Below are 25359 nucleotides of genomic sequence, written 5' to 3'. Positions count from 1 at the left end.
TTACAAATCTGTTTAACTTTCTGGCACCAGTTCATTTAAAAAAAAAAAAAAAGTTTTCCGCCGGAGTACCCATTTAAAGGGGTACTCAGTTACCTTGCTGTCGGAGCTCCGCTTTCCAGCATCCGGAAGTTATTGTTCCGAACGATGTGTGTGCGGGCTTCCGTGTTCAGGGCCGCCCCTCTTGACGTCACGCCCGCCCCCTCAACGAAAGTCTATGGGAAGGGGGTGCGATGGCCGTCACACCCCCTTCCCATAGACTTTCGTTGAGGGGGCAGGCGTGACATCACGAGGGGGTGGGCATGATGTCACGAGGGGCGGCCTTGAACACGAAAGCCCGCACACACATCGTTTGGAACAATAACTTCCGGACGCTGGAAAGCGGAGCTCCGACAGTAAGGTAACGGAGTACCCCTTTAAAGTCACATGTATTGTTATCCAGAGAGCACCAGGTGACCAGATGACCCGCAGCTAGCCTATGGGCTCCTTGCTCAGCTCCCCTTTATAAGAGGGGGAGGTATTACAATCTCTCTCTTCCACCACACTTTCTTCTGAGGTCAAGTCCAGTCCAGATGTCTCAGAGCCAGTGTCCAGCACATCTGGAGGCCTCAAGCCTAAATTACAGCCACATGTCAGTAAGTCACGTCATCTCTGTCTGCTGTCACTATCTTCAGTCAAGTCTATTATAGTCAGCGTGGCTGTCCTAAAGTCTGTCAAAGTCACTACAAGTCCCAGCAAGCTGCGAGGTCCCCTGTGTTACTGGTCACCTTTCTGGCATCCTGGCTTAGCTGTAAAGACTGTACCATCTGTCTACCTCAGTAAAGCTACCGTTAACCCTGACCTGGCCTTGGACTCTTATTTTGCCTGCCTAAGCGGTGCTACCGTTCGGGTTGGTTCTCGGTAAAATCCGCCCCTGGGCTACATCTGCCCTATACACCTCACATCGCACCCCAGTGGCTCACCACACTTCTTTCTATTGGCCAGTGGGCATGAACTAGGGCACCCTTAGGTGTGGGGGTAGATCAGTCTTTCCCAACCAGGGTGCCTCCACCTGTTGCAAAACTACAACTCCCAGCATGCCCGGACAGCCGAAGGCTGTCCGGGCATGCTGGGTGTTGTAGTTTTGCAAACAGCTGGAGGCACCCTTGTTGAAGAACACTGGGGTAGATGCACATGCAACACATGGCAAGCATCCAAGGTGTCTACTCCGGCTGACTTGATGTTATTTATTTAGACTGGTCACTAGTTACACTTATGTTCTGGTCATATAAAGTACCTCTGAATATGTGACTTCAGTGGATTTTAAATGTTATAGAAGAAAAGTTTCATCTTAGTTTTTTTTTTATTCAACGATATTTCTTGATCTGCTTTATGGTGGATTTGAATGTCCTGATTTTACTATTTAAAAAAAAAAATCACAGTCGATATCTATAAGATAAAGTGAAAAAAAAAAAAAAAAGATTTTATTTCTTCTGCCCACATTTGCGACAATTAACCAGCAATGATACATTTGCCACCTATGTATAGAATAGAGGGCACAGGGCACCAGTGACCATCTATTTCCTTCTATTGACCCTTCACACCATAGTGGGACAGGATTCCGGAAACACATGGGACATACAGGCGATCACACTGTCCCTGCTTTCTATCCAGTTACAGCCTCTGTCATCATGGCGAGCCCTATGCTTCCTGTGTACAGAGCGGACACCCCGGGGGCAGGGGGACCCGCCAGGCAGTGGGCACAGCCCTTCACCCGCGGGTGTCCTTGCCGGCCATGCAGTCACCTCTACACCATCAAAGAGATAGTAAACCTCGTGCTGACCGCAGACCACGCCCCCGGCGCTGATTGGCCAGTCCCAGGATACCGGTCCGTAAAAGGGCAGAATGACCATATATGGGCGGCAGCGCCTCCCCCGGTACAGGCTACGGTGACCTCTGCCTAAATCCCTGTACACACTGATAACTGCGCTGACTGAGAACCACGGAGCTGACAGCATGGTGACCGAAACCGAGAGCCACACACCCGGGCTGTCTCTCCCTCCTCCACTGAAGGATGCAGGGGAAGCCATGGAAGGAGACGGTGGGTACACTTCTATATAACACTTCACCTCAGGAGCTGACATATATATCCTACTGCTATATATCCTACATATCCTACTGCTATATATCATACATATCCTACTGCTATATATCATACATATCCTACTGCTATATAACACTTCACCTCAGGAGCTGACATATATATCCTACTGCTATATATCCTACATATCCTACTGCTATATATCATACATATCCTACTGCTATATATCATACATATCCTACTGCTATATAACACTTCACCTCAGGAGCTGACATATACTGTATATCCTACTGCTATATAACACTTCACCTCAGGAGCTGACATACATATCCTACTGCTATATATCATACATATCCTACTGCTATATATCATACATATCCTACTGCTATATATCATACATATCCTACTGCTATATATCATACATATCCTACTGCTATATATCATACATATCCTACTGCTGTATATCATACATATCCTACTGCTATATATCATACATATCCTACTGCTATATATCATACATATCCTACTGCTATATATCATACATATCCTACTGCTATATATCATACATATCCTACTGCTATATATCATACATATCCTACTGCTGTATATCATACATATCCTACTGCTATATATCATACATATCCTACTGCTATATATCATACATATCCTACTGCTATATAACACTTCACCTCAGGAGCTGACATACATATCCTACTGCTATATATCATACATATCCTACTGCTATATATCATACATATCCTACTGCTATATATCATACATATCCTACTGCTGTATATCATACATATCCTACTGCTATATATCATACATATCCTACTGCTATATATCATACATATCCTACTGCTATATAACACTTCACCTCAGGAGCTGACATACATATCCTACTGCTATATATCATACATATCCTACTGCTATATATCATACATATCCTACTGCTATATATCATACATATCCTACTGCTATATATCATACATATCCTACTGCTATATATCATACATATCCTACTGCTATATATCATACATATCCTACTGCTATATATCCTACATATCCTACTGCTATATATCATACATATCCTACTGCTATATATCATACATATCCTACTGCTATATAACACTTCACCTCAGGAGCTGACATATACTGTATATCCTACTGCTATATAACACTTCACCTCAGGAGCTGACATACATATCCTACTGCTATATATCATACATATCCTACTGCTATATATCATACATATCCTACTGCTATATATCATACATATCCTACTGCTATATATCATACATATCCTACTGCTATATATCATACATATCCTACTGCTGTATATCATACATATCCTACTGCTATATATCATACATATCCTACTGCTATATATCATACATATCCTACTGCTATATATCATACATATCCTACTGCTATATATCATACATATCCTACTGCTATATATCATACATATCCTACTGCTGTATATCATACATATCCTACTGCTATATATCATACATATCCTACTGCTATATATCATACATATCCTACTGCTATATAACACTTCACCTCAGGAGCTGACATACATATCCTACTGCTATATATCATACATATCCTACTGCTATATATCATACATATCCTACTGCTATATATCATACATATCCTACTGCTGTATATCATACATATCCTACTGCTATATATCATACATATCCTACTGCTATATATCATACATATCCTACTGCTATATAACACTTCACCTCAGGAGCTGACATACATATCCTACTGCTATATATCATACATATCCTACTGCTATATATCATACATATCCTACTGCTATATATCATACATATCCTACTGCTATATATCATACATATCCTACTGCTATATAACACTTCACCTCAGGAGCTGACATATACTGTATATCCTACTGCTATATAACACTTCACCTCAGGAGCTGACATACATATCCTACTGCTATATATCATACATATCCTACTGCTATATATCATACATATCCTACTGCTATATATCATACATATCCTACTGCTGTATATCATACATATCCTACTGCTATATATCATACATATCCTACTGCTATATATCATACATATCCTACTGCTATATATCATACATATCCTACTGCTGTATATCATACATATCCTACTGCTATATATCATACATATCCTACTGCTATATATCATACATATCCTACTGCTATATAACACTTCACCTCAGGAGCTGACACTCATTCATGTATCCCCAGCCTGACCTAGTGCTATATATCATACATATCCTACTGCTATATATCATACATATCCTACTGCTATATAACACTTCACCTCAGGAGCTGACATACATATCCTACTGCTATATATCATACATATCCTACTGCTATATATCATACATATCCTACTGCTATATATCATACATATCCTACTGCTATATATCATACATATCCTACTGCTATATATCCTACATATCCTACTGCTATATATCATACATATCCTACTTCTATATAACACTTCACCTCAGGAGCTGACATACATATCCTACTGCTATATAACACTTCACCTCAGGAGCTGACACTCATTCATGTATCCCCAGCCTGACCTACTGCTATATATCATACATATCCTACTGCTATATATCATACATATCCTACTTCTATATATCATACATATCCTACTGCTATATAACACTTCACCTCAGGAGCTGACATACATATCCTACTGCTGTATATCATACATATCCTACTGCTATATATCCTACATATCCTACTGCTATATATCATACATATCCTACTGCTATATAACACTTCACCTCAGGAGCTGACATACATATCCTACTGCTGTATATTATACATATCCTACTGCTATATATCATACATATCCTACTGCTGTATATCATACATATCCTACTGCTATATATCATACATATCCTACTGCTATATAACACTTCACCTCAGGAGCTGACATACATATCCTACTGCTATATATCATACATAGCCTACTGCTATATATCATACATATCCTACTGCTGTATATCATACATATCCTACTGCTATATATCCTACATATCCTACTGCTATATATCCTACATATCCTACTGCTATATATCATACATATCCTACTGCTATATATCATACATATCCTACTGCTATATATCATACATATCCTACTGCTGTATATCATACATATCCTACTGCTATATATCATACATATCCTACTGCTGTATATCATACATATCCTACTGCTATATATCATACATATCCTAGTGCTATATATCATACATATCCTACTGCTATATAACACTTCACCTCAGGAGCTGACATACATATCCTACTGCTATATATCATACATATCCTACTGCTATATAACACTTCACCTCAGGAGCTGACATACATATCCTACTGCTATATATCATACATAGCCTACTGCTATATATCATACATATCCTACTGCTATATATCATACATATCCTACTGCTGTATATCATACATATCCTACTGCTATATATCATACATATCCTACTGCTGTATATCATACATATCCTACTGCTATATATCATACATATCCTAGTGCTATATATCATACATATCCTACTGCTATATAACACTTCACCTCAGGAGCTGACATATATATCCTACTGCTATATAACACTTCACCTCAGGAGCTGACATACATATCCTACTGCTGTATATCATACATATCCTACTGCTATATATCATACATATCCTACTGCTGTATATCATACATATCCTAGTGCTATATATCATACATATCCTACTGCTATATAACACTTCACCTCAGGAGCTGACATACATATCCTACTGCTGTATATCATACATATCCTACTGCTATATATCCTACATATCCTACTGCTATATATCCTACATATCCTACTGCTATATATCATACATATCCTACTGCTGTATATCATACATATCCTACTGCTATATATCATACATATCCTACTGCTGTATATCATACATATCCTACTGCTATATATCATACATATCCTACTGCTATATATCATACATATCCTACTGCTATATCTCCTTCATATCCTACTGCTATATATCATACATATCCTACTGCTATATATCATACATATCCTACTGCTATATATCATACATATCCTAGTGCTATATATCATAAAAAACACATCTCTTCAGACAGGCCTACAATAGTCTCTAATTGGCCTCAACATATCCCCAACATATCCCCAACATATCCCCAATATATCCCCACACCTCTTGTTTGAATAGTTATTGTGTAATATTATGTCTGATACTTGTCTTTGTTTGTACCCCATAATTGTAAGCGCTGCGGAATCTGTAGGCGCTATATAAATAAATAATACATATCCTACTGCTATATATCATACATATCCTACTGCTATATATCATACATATCCTAGTGCTATATATATCATACATATCCTACTGCTATATATCATACATATATCCTAGTGCTATATATCCTTCATATCCTGCTATATATCATACATATCCTACTGCTATATATCATACATGTCCTACTGCTATATATCATACATATCCTAGTGCTATATATATCATACATATCCTACTGCTATATATCATACATATATCCTAGTGCTATATATCCTTCATATCCTACTGCTATATATCATACATATCCTACTGCTATATATCATACATGTCCTACTGCTATATATCATACATATCCTAGTGCTATATATATCATACATATCCTACTGCTATATATCATACATATATCCTAGTGCTATATATCCTTCATATCCTACTGCTATATATCATACATATCCTACTGCTATATATCATACATGTCCTAGTGCTATATATCATTCATATCCTACTGCTATATATCATACATATCCTACTGCTATATATCATACATATCCTACTGCTATATATCCTACATATCCTACTGCTATATATCATACATATCCTACTGCTATATATCATACATATCCTACTGCTATATATCATACATATCCTACTGCTATATATGTCATACATATCCTAGTGCTATATATCATACGTAGTCTAGTGCTATATATCATATTTAGTCTAAGACAAGTAATCCTACAGAGATCGGCTGATGGTCTCTTACAGATCCAGAATAGTGTGATCAGTCACTCCATAGAGGTCCATAGGGCATCAGTGAGTGATTTCTCTGTATCTGTCTTCATCTCTTATACGATCAGGATATTATATACGTTCACATGGTGGATCCTGAAAGATCTGTAGGGGAGTGTACACACAGTGCTGGAAAGTGCTGGTCAGCCAACACGTGGATGTGTGTACAAACCTCCAAGGTCACCTTTACCTGCAGGGTCTACACCTGGAGATAAGGTCACCATGTCTGATAGTGCTGGGTCACAGTGGACATTACACTCCTCCTGGCAGTCAAGACAAAGGGGGGAGATTTATCAAAACCTGTCTAGAGGAAAAGTTGCTGAGTTGCCCATAGCAACCAATCAGATCGCTTCTTTCATTTTTCAGAGGCCTTTTCAAAAGGGAAAGAAGTGATGTGATTGGTTGCTATGGGCAACTCAGCAACTTTTCCTCCGTACAGGTTTTGATAAATCTCCCCGAAACTGACCAAAAAAAGTTTAGTTGTGCTAAACTATCCAACGTGTGACCTCCCTTGTATATGATGGAGTATGTAGTATATATCAGTTGTCTTCATACTATGGACACATTGGGAGGAATGTCTCCATAGATTTTGGGAGGAATTTCTGTAGTGTGAATGGACCCTTAATTTGGAAATTCAGCAGCAGCATTCATATAATGCACCACCCTCAGTTCCTGGCTCTTATAGGCTTACTATGGAAAAATGTAGGGGTATTACATATAAAAACCACTGTGCCCGAAACCCAACAAAAATCAGGGATGGAACTGTTAAGCGCTCGACAAGTATTTATGGCACCTCTGGTGGTAAGGTGGTACCAAAATACTACGGGAGGAATGTATCAACTGGTGTACACCTGTTCGGTGCGCTAAATTTACAGAAATAAGATTATTAGGGGAGATTTATCAAAGCCTGGGCAGAGTAAAAGTTGACCAGTTGCCCATCGCAACCAATCAGATCGATTCTTTTATTTCTCAAACGCCCTTTTCAAAATGAAAGAAGCGATCTGATTGGTTGCTATGGGTAACTGGTCAACTTTTACTCTGCCCAGGTTTTAATAAATCTTCCCCATTTTTGCATTCTCCAGTCACCAGCTGGCGCAGGAAGGTGTGTGCGCTTTTTATTAACCCCTTTTTTGCATCCTGGGGCTTCCTGTATATTGTGCAAATTTATGAAGGGATGTGTGCCACATAATTTATTTCCGGGTAAACCACACAAGTTTCGCATTGCGCAAAAATCTGTTCTAATGGTAAATTCTCCCCAGAAGGTATGCTCACATATTATGGTTATCTTAATTTTTTTCACGCAATACGAAAAGTGTGTGGTTTCCACACTTGCTATTTATCATGTGGCGCACATCACTTGTGTAAATTTGTGTGAATGAAAGAAGGCCCCTGGATAGTGTATAAAAAAAATAAAAAAAGGAAAAAACTCACACACATCACTAGACCAGCTGGTCACTGGAGTACATTTGCGGAAAAATGTGTGAAAAAAGTGAGTTATTCAGTGCATGGTAGCCATGCCCCCTGAAAGCGCACAAGAAAGATGATGAAGCCAGCACAGACAACATAAAAATACCACAAAATTAGATGATAAATTTGGCGCAAGTCAGTGCACAAAGTAAAAACACATTACAACCGCAGTTAAAAAATTCCCCCCTAATAAGTAAAGGGAACCTCTAGGAAGATAATCCTATAATGTGAAGACCTTTTATATAGCAATCCTAATCCTTGTTTACTGGTGGCTGGGATTTATAGATGCCATATTCAAAGTCAAAGTCCATTCTTTTTTTTTATTTTCACATTCTAGAATGCAGTGTTATAGCAGCATATAATATATGGATAACGTCAGTAAGGCTGAGTTCACACAGCATTTTTGTTTGTATTTAACGTATACGTTTTCTACATTTGAAATGGGAAAACCCATTTACATTAACAGATGCTAAAAACTGATATACCATTGATTTCAATTATAAGAAAAAAAAACAGATTGCAATGTATCCTTTTTTTTTTGTGTTGTACATCATCTGATACAAAACTACAGCTCCCAGCATGTCCGGACAGCCAAAGGCTGTCCGGGCATGCCGGGGGTTGTAGTTTTCCAACAGCTGGAGGCACACAGGTTGAGAAACACAATAGCGTAGTTGACAACCTTTTTTTAACACAGACAAAATGCAGTGTGAATTTTTGTTTCTATTTAACATATACATATTATACACTTAAAAAGGGGGAAAAAAAGTATTTGTTAAAGGAAAACGGACACCCATTCACCCTTTCACCCACACCCGATACACCGGGTTTTAGTGTGGGTGAACAGGAGACCGATGCAGGGTTTCTGACCGATATACGTACCTGCAGTCCGGTGCCTGATCCCGCTGAAGTTTGGTTTCTTCCAGAACTGAATTGAACGCTGGAGGCGGGCCTACCGGCTGGATTTGACTATTCCTGAGCGCTGGTCACGTGAGCACTTGTGCCTACTGAGTGCTCACGTGACCAACTCCCATGAATATTCAAATCCAGCCGGCGGGTCGCCTCCAGCGTACAATTCAGTGCTGGAAGAAGCCAAACTTCAGAGGGATCGGGCACCGGACTGCAGGTACGTATATGCATCGGTCAGAAACCCCGCATCGGTCTCCTGTTCACCCACACTATAACCCGGTGTATCAGGTTTAGTGTGGGTGAACAAGTGACCGTTTTCCTTTAAAGCGTTATTACTGCAAAATAAAATAAAAAATGCTCAAGTCAGTGTAGTAATATGCCCTAAGACCTGTATACATAATACAAATAATATACCTGTTTTTAGATATAAAATACCTCTTGATCTATGTTTTACTATTCTCACTGTTCTAGCAGTTGTCCAAGAGCATGACAAACTTTCTTCTTTCCTGCCCCCTCCCTCTCCCTTGTCATGAGGCCTGCACAGACAGGGAACTAACCATACTCCCTGTCAGCAAACAGGTCCAAATTTCTTGCTGTTAGGACTGAAGAGACTAGGAGACCAGGGTTCGTTTGCAAAATTCAAGAGAAAGAAACCCCTAGTGGCCATTTAAAAAAAAAAAAAATTTTAAAACATCTTTAGAAATAAAAATTTTTATGAAGTATATAAGATTTATACAGTATATATATATATATATATATATATATATACACTGGGTACTCTGCCCCATATCCTTTGGGTAGATGTCTGTTTGCGAGGGTCCTACCACTAGGGCCAGCACCTCAGTAATCCGGTGCTCAGAGCGAACTCCGTTCCATCCCGGAGGATGGGTGACACCCCCCTCCATAGACATGAATGGAGGGGGCATGACATCACGAGGGAGCGTGGCATGATGTCACATCTCCGCCACCCGAACCCTGCATTCTAAATATCCTCTTTAGAATGCCAGGTGCAGCACGGGTGCTGCACGGAGATCACGGGGGGTCCCAGTGGCAGGACCACCGGGATCAGACATCTTAGTCTCTATTCTTTGGATACGGGATAAGATGTCTGTGGGGGCGGAGTACCACTTTAAACATACTGTAGTGGAGACAAAAATGCAGCCTAAGGGTACGTTCCCACACGGCGTATTTTGCTGCGTATTTGCTGCGTATTTGGTGCTGCGTATTTTCCTACCCATTGACTTCAACAGAGAAAATAAAATACGCAGCAGCAAATACGCAGCAAATACGCCGTGTGGGAATGTACCCTTAAAGTATGTTTCCAACCCTAAGGATGCACCATAAGGCATCCAGAACGTGAACACATATATCTGCACCAAGCCTGTATGTAAAGTTATTTTCCATGTTATTACTTTTGTAATACCTTTTATTGGTTGAGCATTAGGATAATAGTATGAACACTGTTATTGGCTCAAAAACTTCAGTGGCATTTTTCCATGAGGGTGAATTCATATGGGGCCTAAAAAATACACCACAAAATCCACACTAAAAATCACTGACCGTCATTTTTAAAGACTGGAGTTTTAAATAACATTGAAATCTAAGAAAAAATTTTGCATGAAACATGGAGAACCTGCAACAAAACATGGAGAGGACATAAATAGGATAACATATATATATATATATATATATATATATATATATATATATAAAAATTCAAAGAAAGAGTTTCACCATGTGTGAATTCACCCCAAAAAACTGAGTAACTATTCAGCCCAAATAACCATTCTCAACACACTATATATGAGAGAACATTCTCCTCACCATCTGCAGAATACTTTGCTGGAGGCTCTTAATAAGAGGTATGGTGTCAGCATACATAGCGAATATTTACCTGTAGGGCCTGAAACATAGGAATGTAGTTATCATTTTCTATTAACATTAATCTTGGAGTATTTCCCCTGGAGATGTCATGTGTAGATAAAGCCATGACCCCTGTATAAAGCAGGTCTCCGGTTACATCTTCAATATTATCTTCTAATTTAATATTCTAAAGGACCACACAAAAATATAAGCTTGGATCTGAATAGTTGTTATAGGCAACTCCCCCCCCCCCCCCTTTTTTTTTTCCATCAACAGGGCATTCCCATCTATACAGGGGTCCCACACCTATGTTGAGATTGAGGACCCCCTAGCCCCCTCTGGCAGCCATCGGAAGCGGTTGCAATGCTGAAGGCATTGATTGTAATACCACCCTTAGGAGATATGTTTACATGTGCCATCCTTAGGGTAGAGTCACGTGCATCCACAGCAGGTTTCCTGCAACTGAAATTTAGCTTTAAGATTATGTTGCTACCCGTTAAAGCAATGGGCAACCCACTACACATGTGCTACGTGTGAACCTACCCTCATAGGGCTTTGTTGATTTTGTTAAAGGAAATATCTTATCCTACAAAATTCAGAAAAAACTTATCCTCTGTCTCCTGTACGGAGCACCAGCTTTCCCCCAGAGCGGCGTGTCACGACCCCTGCCCAAAGTGGGGCTGCCACGCCCCCTCCATACAGCTCCGTTCAGCTCTCCCATATATATATATATATATATATATATATATACATATATACACACTGCTCAAAAAAATAAAGGGAACACCAAGATAACACATCCCAGATCTGAATGAATGAACTAATCGTATGAAATACTTTCATCTTTACATAGTTGAATGTGCTGACAGCAAAATCACACAAAAATTATCAATGGAAATCAAATTTATCAACCCATGGAGGTCTGGATATGGAGTCACACTCAAAATCAAAGTGGAAAACTACACTACAGGCTGATCCAACTTTATGTAATGTCCTTAAAACAAGTCAGAATGAGGCTCAGTAGTGTGTGTGGCCTCCACGTGCCTGTATGACCTCCCTACAATGTCTGGTCATGCTCCTGATGACGTGGCAGATTGTCTCCTGTGGGATGTCCTCCCTGACCTGGATTAAAGCATCCGCCAATTCCTGGACAGTCTGTGGTGCAACATGACGTTAGTGGATGGAGCGAGACATGATGTCCCAGAGGGGCTCAATCAAGTCTGGGGAACAGGCAGGCCAGTCCATAGCATCAATGCCTTCCTCTTGCAGGAACTGCTGACACACTCCAGCCACATGAGGTCTAGCATTGTCTTGCATTAGTAGGAACCCAGGGCCAATTGCACCAGCATATGGTCTCACAAGGGGTCTGAGGATCTCATCTCGGTACCTAATGGCAGTCAGGCTACCTCTGGCAAGCACATGGACGGCTTTGTGGCCCCCCAAAGAAATGCCACCCCACACCATTACTGACCCACCGCCAACGGTCATGCTGGAGGATGTTGCAGGCAGTAGAACGTTCTCCACGGCATTTCCAGACGTCTGTCACATGTGCTCAGTGTGAACCTGCTTTCAACTGTGAAGAGCACAGGGCGCCAGTTAGCTCAGCGGGCTATTCAGGACCGCTGCAGTCAAATCGCGGTGTCCCCAACAGCTCAGAGGACAGCGGGCGCTTACCTTCCTCCTCGCCATCCAATCGCTGTTCTATTGCTCCATGCCTGAGATCCAGGCTGTAGCAGCAGAGCACTGAAATGAAAGTATGCAATCTAAGAATTGCATGTAATAGTCCACTATGATGACCAAAATAAAGTGTAAAAAAAAAAAAAAGGTTAATAAATGTGACTTAACCCCTTCAGTAATAAAAGTTTGAATCACCCCCCCCCTTTTCCCATTTAAACAAATGTAAACAAATATAAAAAATAAACATAGGTGGTATCACCGCATACGTAAATTTCTGAACTATAAAAAATATTACGTTAATTAAACCACATGGTCAATGGCGTACACGTAAAAAAATACCAAAATTGCATATTTTTGGTCACTTTGTATACCCTACATTTTTTTTATAAAAAGCGATCAAACAATCCCATCAAAACAAAAATGGTACTGATAAAAACTTCAGATGACGGTGCAAAAAATTTGCCCTCACACATCCCTGTATATGGAAAAATAAAAAAGTTATAGGGGTCAGAAGAAGACAATTTTAATCATACTAATTTTGTTTAATGTGGTTAGGATTTTTTTAAAGTCGTAAAATAAAATAAAACCTATATAAATTAGGTATTCTTGCAACCGTATGGATCTACAGAATAAAGATGTGGTGTCATTTTTACCGAAAAGTGCACTGCGTAGAATTGGAAACCCCCAAACTTACAAAATAGCTTTTTTTCCAATTTTGCCAACAAATATTTTTTTTTCTGGTTTCACCGTAAATTTTGTGGTGAAATGATTGATGTAATTACAAAGTGCAATTGGTGGCACAAAAAAACAAGCCCTCACATGGGTCTGTGGGTGCAAAATTGAAAGCGTTCAGATTTTTAGAAGGTGAGGTGGAAAATACAAAAGTGCAAAAATGAGAAAACCTGTGGTCCTTAAACATTTTCTTCACTGTACACATTCATGGGGTATAGATAGGATCTGCTATAAATCTTTGGAGGAAATTCGACATCCTGAACATTGGCAGATCCTGCAAAAAGGAACTGTGTTCGCAGCACAGATGTGGCAGCATTATTATTATTTTGCCTAGTTTCTGAATGATGAACTAAAAATAATATTCCACAATATATTATCACTACAGATACTACCAAAGAGTCAGATGGAAAAGTTAACAGCAGTGTAACCCCAGCGGGAAACCCACAGAGGACTCAGGATCTGTTTAACGTGACTGTTCAGCTACCCGGAGGAGACACGATTGAAGTACAGGTAAGGGACTTTGTTGTTTATAAAATATTTGGGCTAGTTTTTATGTTCTATCTCATAGATACATTACATAGCTAATGATCATGGCCCATGCATGATATGGCTCTGATTTAGGATTGTCATTGACTATGAAAACTCTACTGAAGTGTTCCCTAAACAGTGTGCCTCAAACTGTTGCAAAACAGCCACACTGTTCGGGCAACAGCTGAAGGCACATTAGATGGGAAACACTGTTCCACTGTTACCTTACAGGCCTGCAATTTCATACAGAGTTTTTGGGTATGTTCATACGAGCAGAAAACTTTCTGTTTTGGATGTGAAAAATGAACTGATTTTCACGTTCAAAACAGTTCAAAACCTCACTCCATTGACTTCAATGGGAGTGGGGGAAATGTGATAAAAAGAAGTGACATGTCATCTATTTTCGTCATGGTTCCATGCAGAAGCTCCCATTTAAGTCCAGCTGGAGCCCAAGTAATAAAATAAAATATAAAAATAAGAATGCCTAATATAATCTGAATTGTCTGTGACCATAGTTTAATTATGACTGCAAGTCATTAGACCCCAGGTCTAATGACCCACATTTTTGTCACAATTTTTGTCAAGGAACAAACTATTGGTGCTACGTTCCACTCCTCACTTATCAGTCCATATATGCTAGACTAAAATACGTCTAGTAGTATATGTCCCCTAGAAGATCCTTTGCTAAATTCAGTGAATTGAGCGCTAGAGGCAGTTTCATGGTCTGTAACTCCACGTCCTAGTGACGTGGAGTCGCTGGTCACGTGATCGCTCTGCTCTTTGCATATAGTGGATACGCCGACTGAGCGCTCACGTGACCAGCGATTCCACGTCACTAGGACGTGGGGTCACAGACCACGAGTAAGTAAATTGAGGCGGCGGAGCCCCGCCTCTAGCACGCAATTCACTGAATTTTGCAGAGGATCTTCTTGGGGACATATCTCAGGACCTACTGGACATATTTTAGTAAGTTACCCCTTGTTGGACTCATGTTTGCCCACATTATAACCATGTGTATTGGGTTTAGTTTGGGTGAACAAGCTTTTAGTTTTCCTTTAAGTCACCTCTCACTTCGGAGTCTCCTCCGATGGTGCATTGTGTTTTGCATATATATCGAATGGACTAAAGACCCAAACTGACAGTTGTCATCAGACCTGTGGTCAGGACCAGACTTGTGGCTGTAATATTGGTGGCATCTTAAGCCCATATGAAATTGACCTAGGAGTAAGTTTCCTTAGGAATGTAATAATGGTCATGTGGCAAGCACAAAATAGCAAACACAAGGCTGTCACTACACATTAGTCATAAAAATAATATATTTTACATTGACTTTTACTTTTTTAGTAGGACCAAGGTTGTTGTTTTTTCCAATTTCCTTGAACTTGATGAAAGACAACTGGAGTCCTTGCCCAAAATAGTAAAACAAGATAACAGGCTTTTGAGTTTGTAGAACTCATCCTTACCATGTTGCATTTTCTATATGCGCAGGTGTCACCCAAAGAACTTGTTCAAGAGATTATCCAGGTATTGATGGAACATGAAGATTCTTGCCATAGAACATGTTTTTCCCTGCAATTTGATGGGAATGTTCTAGACAACTTTTCAGAGCTGAAGTCTGTGGAGGGACTGAAAGACGGTTCTGTTTTAAAAGTAGTGGAGGGTAAGTATGAGTTAGCGATATCCACAGATAATATGGGCATATGAATTATGCAGATTATTATTAGCAATAATATGCACTTATTTAGGAAATTTAGTAAGAACATATTACATTTATCATAATACCTAAAATTCCAATTTTTTTTTTTAGAACCATATACCATCAGAGAGGCGCGAATTCACATACGCCATTTCCGAGATTTGCTGAAAAGCCTTGACCTCACAGATGCTTACAATGGAGTAGATTGCAGCTCACTGTCCTTCCTCAGCAGTATTTCAGAAGGTGATATTGGAGGTATCAATTACTGGTTTTAAGATATTTCAATATACAGGTTACATGTTCAATTTTATAAAAAAAAAGTTTGCCCTGGATTTGTCAAAAAAATGTGTTTTCATCATTCTAGATTCCTGCAGTTCTGAAAATAATGGGAATAATGGAAAGAAGAAGAAGCGTTCATCTGCAGAACAAGGGCTGGATGCCATAGACTGTTCTCCTCCAGAATATATTCTTCCTGGAAGTGTGGAGCGTCCATTGCAACCTCTTCAACCATTCAGCAATGACAACAAGGTAGTCTTCCTTCCTGTTGTTCCAGTACTGTCACAGTTTGGAACCAGGGTTTTTTACCACTGAAGGGATGTTAACCTGGTTAAATACTCTATATACCTTGTATATATTCTGTATACCACTGTGTTTATGTGTGTAGAATTCACACTTGATAATAGCTAACTTTACCAGGAAATAGTTTTTCCAACTAGATCTTCCCAACATATCAATAGGATATAGTATAAATGTCTAATGAGTAAGGGTCTGGCTGCCAGGACCCCCACAATCACAAGAGCGCTGAAGGGTGGGGGGGGGCTTGTCAACAGGGTAGCCTTTCATGAACTGTTGCTGGACCTTAGTCTCAGTGGTACTTAAGGAAACTGTGATCTTGCTTGAAATACCATAAATGTCTTTTATGAGGACATTATAGTTGCTGAACCAGGTCAGCCCAGCTTTCAAGAACAACTTTCCAATCTACAAAAAAAGAGTTATAGTGAAACAACAGGGACATCCTAACTAGCGTAGAGATGATAACAAGCTGATCATGGTGTGGGTCTACCCCCATGTTGGAGGGCAAGGACCCCAGTGTTTGGCTATTTCCGGCAGCACCCATATACACTGCTCAAAAAAATAAAGTGAACACTAAGATAACACATCCTAGATCTGAATGAATGAATTAATTGTTTGTGCTGACAACAAAATCACTCAAAAATTATCAATGGAAATCAAATTTATCAACCCATGGAGGTCTGGATATGGAGTCACACTCAAAATCAAAGTGGAAAACCACACTACAGGCTGATCCAACTTTGATGTAATGTCCTTAAAACAAGTCAAAATGAGGCTAAGTAGTGTGTGTGGCCTCCACGTGCCCGTATGACCTCCCTACAACACCTGGGCATGCTCCTGATGAGGTGGCGGATGGTCTCCTGAGTGATGTCCTCCCAGACCTGGATTAAAGCATCTGCCAACTCCTGGAAGTCTGTGGTGCAACGTGGCGTTGGTGGATGGAGCGAGACATGATATCCCAGATATGTTCAATCGGATTCAGGTCTGGGGAATGGGCGGGCCAGTCCATAGCATCAATGCCTTCCTCTTGCAGGAACTGCTGACACACTCCAGCCACATGATGTCTAGCATTGTCTTCCATTAGGAGGAACCCATGGCCAACTGCACCAGCATATAGTCTCACAAGGGGTCTGAGGATCTCATCTCAGTACCTAATGGCAGTCAGGCTACCTCTGGCAAGCACATGGAGGGCTGTGTGGCCCCCAAAGAAATGCCACCCACACCATTACTGACCCACCGCCAAACCGGTCATGCTGGAGGATGTTGCAGGCAGCAGAACGTTCTCCACGGCGTCTCCAGACTCTGTGTGCTCAGTGTGAACCTGCTTTCATCTGTGAAGAGCATAGGGCGCTAGTGGGGAATTTGCCAATCTTGGTGTCCTGCACGGTGTTGGGCTGAAAGCACAGCCCCCACCTGTGGATATCGGGCCCTCATACCACCCTCATGGAGGCTGTTTCTGACCGTTTGAGTGGACAGATGCACATTTGTGGCCTGCTGGAGGTCATTTTGCAGGTCTCTGGCAGTGCTTCTCCTGCTCCTCCTTGCACAAAGGAGGAGGCAGCGGTCCTGCTGCTGTTTTGTTGCCCTCCTACTGCCTCCTCCACGTCTCCTGATGTACTGGCCTGTCTCCTGGTAGCACCTCCATGCTCTGGACACTTTGCTGACAGACACAGCAAACCTTCTTGCCACAGCTCGCATTGATGTTCCATCCTGGATGAGCTGCACTACCTGAGCCACTTTTGTGGGTTGTAGACTCCGTCTCATGTTACCACTAGAGTGAAAGCACCACCAGCATTCAAAAGTGACCAGGAAGCATAGGAACTGAGAAGTGGTCTGTGGTCACCATCTGCAGAACCACTCCTTTATTGGGGGTGTCTTGCTAATTGCCTATAATTTCCACCTGTTGTCTGGTCCATTTGCACAACAGCATGTGAAATTGATTGTCAATCAGTGTTGCTTCCTGATTGGACAGTGTGATTTCACAAAAGTGTGATTGACTTTGAGTTACATTGTGTTGTTTAAGTGTTCCCTTAATTTTTTGAGCAGCCTAGAAGAATAAAGCAGCAGAGTGCATGTGTGACCCGCCTCTTAATTCTAATGGGAGACTGAGGTCCTTGTATAAAGCACGGGATAAAGACTTTAGTATCCTTACCTCCCCTTACATTACTTTATGTGTATTTTTGAAGAAGACATAATATATTGTCTTTTCACACTATCTACAGTTCGTTGTCATCCTCTGGAGAGAATTGCAACTCCTTTTTAAATTTACACCTGGATTTCCCCCAACAGTAATCATATCATAGAAATACCATAAATGTCTCTTATGAGGACATTATATGATCTTCTTGTCATTCCTACAGCCTCCACAATGTCTGAAATCATTGATTATGAGTGGCTGGAATCCCCCTCCAGGCAATCGGAAAATGCATGGTGATCTTTTGTACCTAACTGTAGTGACTATGGAAGACCACCACATTAATATCACCTCTTCCAACAGGGGCTTCTACATCAATCAGTAAGTACTGTGATCAGTAATAAGGATCCGAGGCACCATGGTGCAAGGGTCATATTTTAGAGAAGAGATCTATATAAAGTTCTTCCTTTTAAATACCCTATGAAGATTATATTAGATAATATAATGTTGTATTTAGAATATCAGTGGAGATTTGAGTACATCACCCACATTACCACATGGCTGTAACACTGCAATACTGGGAATCAATTGAAGAGTGCTTGAGGGGAGGAAATAAGTCTGGCTACTATTTATCTCCAGAGTATTTTGTATTACAAATATCCATTATTTGGCATTTTTTCAGATCAACAGCAGAAGTATTTAATCCAAAACCAGCTTCACCAAGCCACCTGAGCCATAGTATTGTGGAACTGCTGAACCAGGTCAGCCCAGCTTTCAAGAAGAACTTTTCCAATCTACAAAAAAAGAGGTAAAGTGAAACAACAGAGACATCCTAACTAGCGTAGAGATGATAACAAGCTGATCATGGCGTGGGTCTACCCTCATGTTGAACCCCAGTTTTCGGCTATTTACGGAAGAATAATGGAGCAGAGCGCATGTGTTACCCGCCTCTTAATTCTAATGGGAGACTGGGGTCCTTGTATAGAGCACTGGATAAAGACTTTGGTATCCTTATTTCCACTTTTGTTTAATTGTATAATTTGCAGTAGACATAATATATTGTCTTTTCACACTATCTAGGGTTCATCGCCATCCTCTGGAGAGAATTGCTACTCCTTATCAAATTTACACCTGGATTTCCCCCAGCAGTAATCATATCATAGACTGCGTGCGGGCCGAAGATGCATACAATTCCCGCTTGGGATATGAAGAGCACATTCCTGGCCAGGTACAACCATGACTACATAACCAGTCTTACATATTACGTACAGTTTTGTGTCTCTATTGACTCTACTGGTTCTGTTCTTCACCCAGAAACATATTTGAGAAAACCAGTTCTCTCTGTCATTACTGGTGCTGATCTGGTTATGAGTTCAAACTATTGGGGTCAGGACTTGTAAAAGGCCTACCTATTAAATGTCAAAGGTCACAGCCATTTGAAAGATTTTAAAAATTAAAAAATGTTTAAGCATTCCTCCCAAGAAAGTCAAAAGTCAACTGAAGCATAAAATACTATATGGTACCTATTGAGAAGACTCAAGTACCCTTGGCCAATATGTAGGAGAATAAGGAGATTTTTTTGTACTCACCGTAAAATCTCTTTCTCGTAGCCTTCATTGGGGGACACCGAACTGATGGGTATATGCCCTTGCCACTAGGAGGCGCTGACACTAGGAAAAAGAAAGTCGGTTCCTCCCTGGCAGGATATACCCGCCCACCTGCAGTGAAGTAACCAGCTGTGTCACAAAGCAGTAGGAGAAACTAAACGAGGAATACGTCCGAAGGACCCTAGAAGGAATCCCGGAGAAACCAAGGACCAGAAAAAGAAGAAGAAATGGGTGGGTGCGGTGTCCCCCAATGAAGGCTACGAGAAAGAGATTTTACGGTGATTACAAAAAAATCTCCTTTTCTCGGTCGCTCTTCATCGGGGGACACCGAACTAATGAGACGTACCAAAGCAGTCCCCTAGGGTGGGAAAAAACAACCACCAGTGAAAAGAGCCAGTCCCAAGACTGATCTCACGTGGCCGCAAGGCCTGCGGACGAGTCCCCAGGCCGGAGACACTCGAGGCCCAGAAGGAGCTCCCGGAAGACCTCCCGTCTAAGAATGGACCAGGACCAAAAGGGAAAGGCCATCCACTGTAGAGACCCAAGGCACCCAGGTCATATAGAGAGACAAGAAACCACCGGACAAAGGGGAAACAGATGTCCGCGAACAACTCTCCTGGCGAAAAACAGCCATAAGGAAGAGAAGGAGTGCAGAACGGAAATACCCCCCAACGAACGGAATCGCGGAGGAGTTGGGCCGTCCGCAACAATGTCCAAGACCTGAGCCATCACTAAGGCCCAAGAATCGGAAAGCCGCCTTAAAGAAGGCACACCACAGTATCGAAGGACAGAGTCCCAACAAGGGAACTAGCATCCTGAAGAACATCCCGTCAGAAACGGAAATGGAGAGACAACCCATGAGAACCCAGTTCGGACTCCCAGTGTCTGGGCATAGGAAGGATTACTCTAGAAGACTGTGGTGTCAATGTAGTACAGCTGAACCAGACAACAGGGGAAGAAGGAACACGCCTTCCAAGGAGAGCACTAGGCTGATAATGTGGACGGAAAACACTCAAGCCTAGGCAGTAAATCACTGGAGAAAGTACTTCAGCAAAAAGCAAAATAGTACCCTGATCCGGCAGCCGTGACAAAACGGGGTCTGGCAAGCGCGCAAGGCGCAGAAGGAGTAGAAAAAAGCAATGACTGAGTGGACGAAACACCCAGGCTCCAGCGGCAACCCTCGCCGCCTGGAGGAGCCGCCTTGCGCCCCAAGAGGGACCAGAATCTCGCACCCTGAGGCTGGGCAACAAATACAAAAAGACATGATGAGAGCCATGTCAGCCAGTGACCAGTAGGCCCTGAATCACCCTGGACAGGCACCCCGGAAAGAACACCCGGAGGGACAGGGAGAGGCTGAACCAACCGGTGTCCCAGCAGGCCCCACGTCAGAACAGAGGTGATCAACTGCCTTGGAACCGGAAACTGATCGCCAAGAACCCTGGAAGCATCTCCTTAGCCAAAGGAAGGTGGCTCTCCTCCCACAAAGCGGACCTAGCATATGTAGGAACACAGACATGGGGACCCCACGACAACAGTGGTGTAACCAAGACTGCAGACACTAAAGAAACTGCAGACATCCAAGTAACCAGCAGGAAGGCAGGTATGCTCCCAACAGCCAACAGTGCAACCCGATAAGGAGAACAGAGCGACGCTGCTGTTGCTGCAAAGGTCCCTGGGACCTACAGACAGAAAGGAACTAAGGACCCACAAGCACGCACTCTGCGGGACCGCACCTGGAAGAGAGACACCGGACTACAGCTGCAGCAGTAGTCGAACGGGGAAGGTGATTAGGTGGACCAGAGCACCGAGCAGACAGGTTGGGCATTATGCGGCCCAGTGGGGAGATAACCTAGCCTGCAGACAGAGTAGCAGGCATGCAGAGGGGGACCTAGCTAAGCAGGTGACCCTGTAAACCAGTATGTAGTGCATTGTATTAGGCACATGGGGCAGCTTGGAGAAACCCGCCTGACAACTACCATGCAGAGGTGAACTACCGTCCACGAGGTGACAACGCATGGTAGATGACCCGAAGGTGGAAAGGCGGGAAGCCAAGAAAATCCTGCCCCCTGGAGAGAGAGGAAAACAGAGGGACCGCAGAACGTGTCCCTGACATCCCGTATAGTGTCCTGTGGGACACGCAGGATCAGTCCCAACTGCCGTGGGACCGTCGGCAGAAGAAATATGCAGGCAACTGTCTGGCTTGCTGGTATAGGTCCCTAGGGGACAGCGAGTGATCCCATCGGAAACCTTGTACAGTAGTGAGGACACGGAAGACTAGTCGCAGAGATGTGTAACCGGTGGAGCAGGAAAAACTGCAACCACTACCTGGCTGACAGGTACAGGTCCATGGAAAATGAATACTGCAGTGGCACCTCGCTCAGTAGTAAGGTACCGGAACTCCATCTGCAGGGACATCAGTCAATAGATGTATGACAGGCGGTGTAGGTAAACATACAGACCACTGTTTTGCTTACTGGTATGGGTCCATAGAAGACGAGCGCCTCACACAATAGTGAGGAACCGAGTGACACACCAGCTGTTTGATGGAGGACAGGCGGTGTAGAGAACCACACAGATGTAGGCAACCATGCAGATCACTGCCTGGCTCACTGGCATGTATCCACGGAAAAACAACTATGCACACCCTCGGTACTGTACTCAGTAGAGAGGAACCGGAAACCCAGGTGCAGACACATCAGCCATGAGATGTATAACTGGCGGTGTAAGCAACAATACAGACCACTGTCTGATCCTTTGGCATGGATCCACTGAAGACAACTATCCATGATGTCAGCACCTCGCTCAGTAGAGAGGAGCTGGAATTCCAGTCACAGACACCACGGCCATGAAGTGTGTGACAGGCGATGCAGGAGACCATACAGATCACTGACTGTCTCCTACGGACCCATGCCAGTGAGCCTTAGGGTCCTTAAGGCACAGCAGGTCAGTTCTCCACATACTGCACCCAGCAGTGGGGCATCAGAACTGCAGCCACATATACATCAGCCGTGAAACGTGTGGTAAACGGCAGAGGAAACCATGCAGACCACCGTCTGGCTTACTGGTATGGGTCCTGAAGACACATCGGGCAGTCCTCCATATACCATACCCAGCAGTGGGGTATCGGAACTGCAGCCACCGACACAACAGCCGTGAGTCGTTTGACAAAAGGCAGAGGAAACCACGCAGACCGCTCTCTGGCTTACTGGTATAGGTCTTGAGCGTAGCGAGACATGACATCGGACGCCTCGCATAGCCGTGAGGTACCGATAGCGGATGACAGGTGGCAGAGGAAACCATGCAGACACTGTCCGACTGACTGGTATGGAAGGGTAGAAGTAGAGAAGGGTGCTGCCTTCGGCATCTCGCACCAGTAGAGGTACCGGAGCGCCAGCCGCTAAGGTGGCAGCTGTGAGATGAAGGACAGGCGAGGCCATCGTCAAGGTATGGCACCCAGCGGTAGGGGAAACAATGTATGAAGAGATCCCCTATAGACACCAAGGGACCATAAGTCCCAGACAAAAAGCTGCCACGGCAACAATGTCGAACTTATGTTGGATAGCTGATATGGCCGATAGGCCAAGGATCCCATAATTTAGAGGGCAATACTAGAAATGTGCTGCTCCCTTACCATAATTGCCACCGTGAAACTGCTGGGGACTTGAACTCCACAGAGCTCCCCCAAGCCTTACATTATAATGGCAGACTCAGGAGTGGTGGCAGTGAACAGAGCAGCATGCTTAGAAGCGCCTGCCAACTGCCGCCTAGCTCCATGGCTAAGGAAAAAAGATGGCCCGGAGAAGAAAAGCTCCCCCCCCCCCCCCCCCAGGCCGCAGTTTAGGGAGCCGACGGCGTCGTTCAGAAAAAACGAGCGGTGTTGCTGCCGGTGAGAGGGGCGGAGCTAAGCTCCGCCAGAGGCTGATATGGCGGCCCGGAGAGGAGAAACTCCCTCCGGTCGCAGATTTGGGAGCTGATGGCGCTGCTCGGAGAACGAGCGGCGCCGCTCCAGAATGTGAGGGGTGGAGCTGAGTTCAGCCAAAAACTAACATGGCAGCCTGGGGAGGGAAAACTCCCTTCGGGCCGCAGATTAGGGAGCAGACGGTGCCGCTGGGAGAACAAGCGGCGCCGCTCCAGAATGTGAGGGGCGGAGCTAAGTTCCGCCGAAAAAAACCAACATGGCGGCCCGGAGAGGAGAAGCTCCCTCCGGGCTGCAGAACAGGGAGCGACGGCGCCGCTTGGAGAATGAGCGGCGCCGCTCCCATGTGCGAGGGGCGGAGCTAAGTTCCGCTAAATCTGATATGGCAGCCCAGAGAGGAGAAGCTCCCTCCGGGCTGCAGAACAGGGGGCCAACGGCGCCGCTCGTTCTCCAAGCGGCGCCGCTCCCATGATTGAGGGGCGGAGCTAGGCTCCCCTGAATCTGACAGGCAGCCCGGAGAGGGAAGCTCTCTCTGGGCTGCAGAACAGGGAGCCGACGGCACCGCTTGGAGAACGAGCGGTGCCGCTCCCAAGTGCAAGGGGCGGAGCTAAGCTCCGCTGAATCTTAGCTGGCAGCCCGGAGAGGAGAAGCTCCCTCTGGGCTGCAGCACAGGGAGCCAACGGCGCCGCTCGGAGAACGAGCGGCGCCGCTCCCATGTATGAGAGGCGGAGCTAGGCTCCGCTGAATCTAACAGGCAGCCCGGAGAGGAGAAGCTCTCTCCGGGCTGCAGAACAGGGAGCCGACGGCGCCGCTTGGAGAACGAGTGGCGCCGCTCCCATGTGCAAGGGGCGGAGCTAAGCTCCGCTGAATCTTAGATGGCAGCCCGGAGAGGAGAAGCTCCCTCCGGGCTGCAGCACTGGGAGCCAACGGCGCCACTCAGAAAACGAGCGGCGCTGCTCCTTATGGTGAGGAGGCGGAGTCAAGCTCCGCCGGATGAAAAAGACAAGGGCGGCCTGGAGAGGGAAGCTCTCTCCGGGCCGCAG

General features: G+C 43.4%; 1 protein-coding gene across 6 annotated transcripts in view; it reads left to right on the top strand.

Annotated features, from left to right (window-relative positions):
* The first annotated feature begins 1532 nt into the window (after positions 1-1532).
* The window catches only part of LOC130281725 (clustered mitochondria protein homolog), a 73064-nt gene continuing 49237 nt past the window's right edge, over positions 1533-25359 (top strand). For 2 of the 6 annotated variants that reach the window (XM_056529293.1, XM_056529261.1), the window contains exons 1-8: positions 1533-2077; positions 14248-14372; positions 15879-16050; positions 16198-16341; positions 16451-16614; positions 19020-19174; positions 19476-19601; positions 19874-20021. In XM_056529293.1, the coding sequence (XP_056385268.1) occupies positions 1993-2077; positions 14248-14372; positions 15879-16050; positions 16198-16341; positions 16451-16614; positions 19020-19174; positions 19476-19601; positions 19874-20021 (1119 nt within the window). In that variant the 5' untranslated portion in view covers positions 1533-1992. Of the gene's footprint in view, positions 2078-7146; positions 7242-7671; positions 7743-14247; positions 14373-15878; positions 16051-16197; positions 16342-16450; positions 16615-19019; positions 19175-19475; positions 19602-19873; positions 20022-25359 lie in introns of those variants that run through there. The other 4 variants (XM_056529271.1, XM_056529282.1, XM_056529311.1 and 1 more) reach the window with 4 other exon arrangements.

Source organism: Hyla sarda, chromosome 1, assembly GCF_029499605.1.
Source record: "Hyla sarda isolate aHylSar1 chromosome 1, aHylSar1.hap1, whole genome shotgun sequence".
Classification (NCBI taxonomy): Eukaryota; Metazoa; Chordata; class Amphibia; order Anura; family Hylidae; genus Hyla; species Hyla sarda.
The sequence above is the reverse complement of the archived record's forward strand: the minus strand, read 5'-3'. Positions and strand labels throughout refer to the sequence as shown.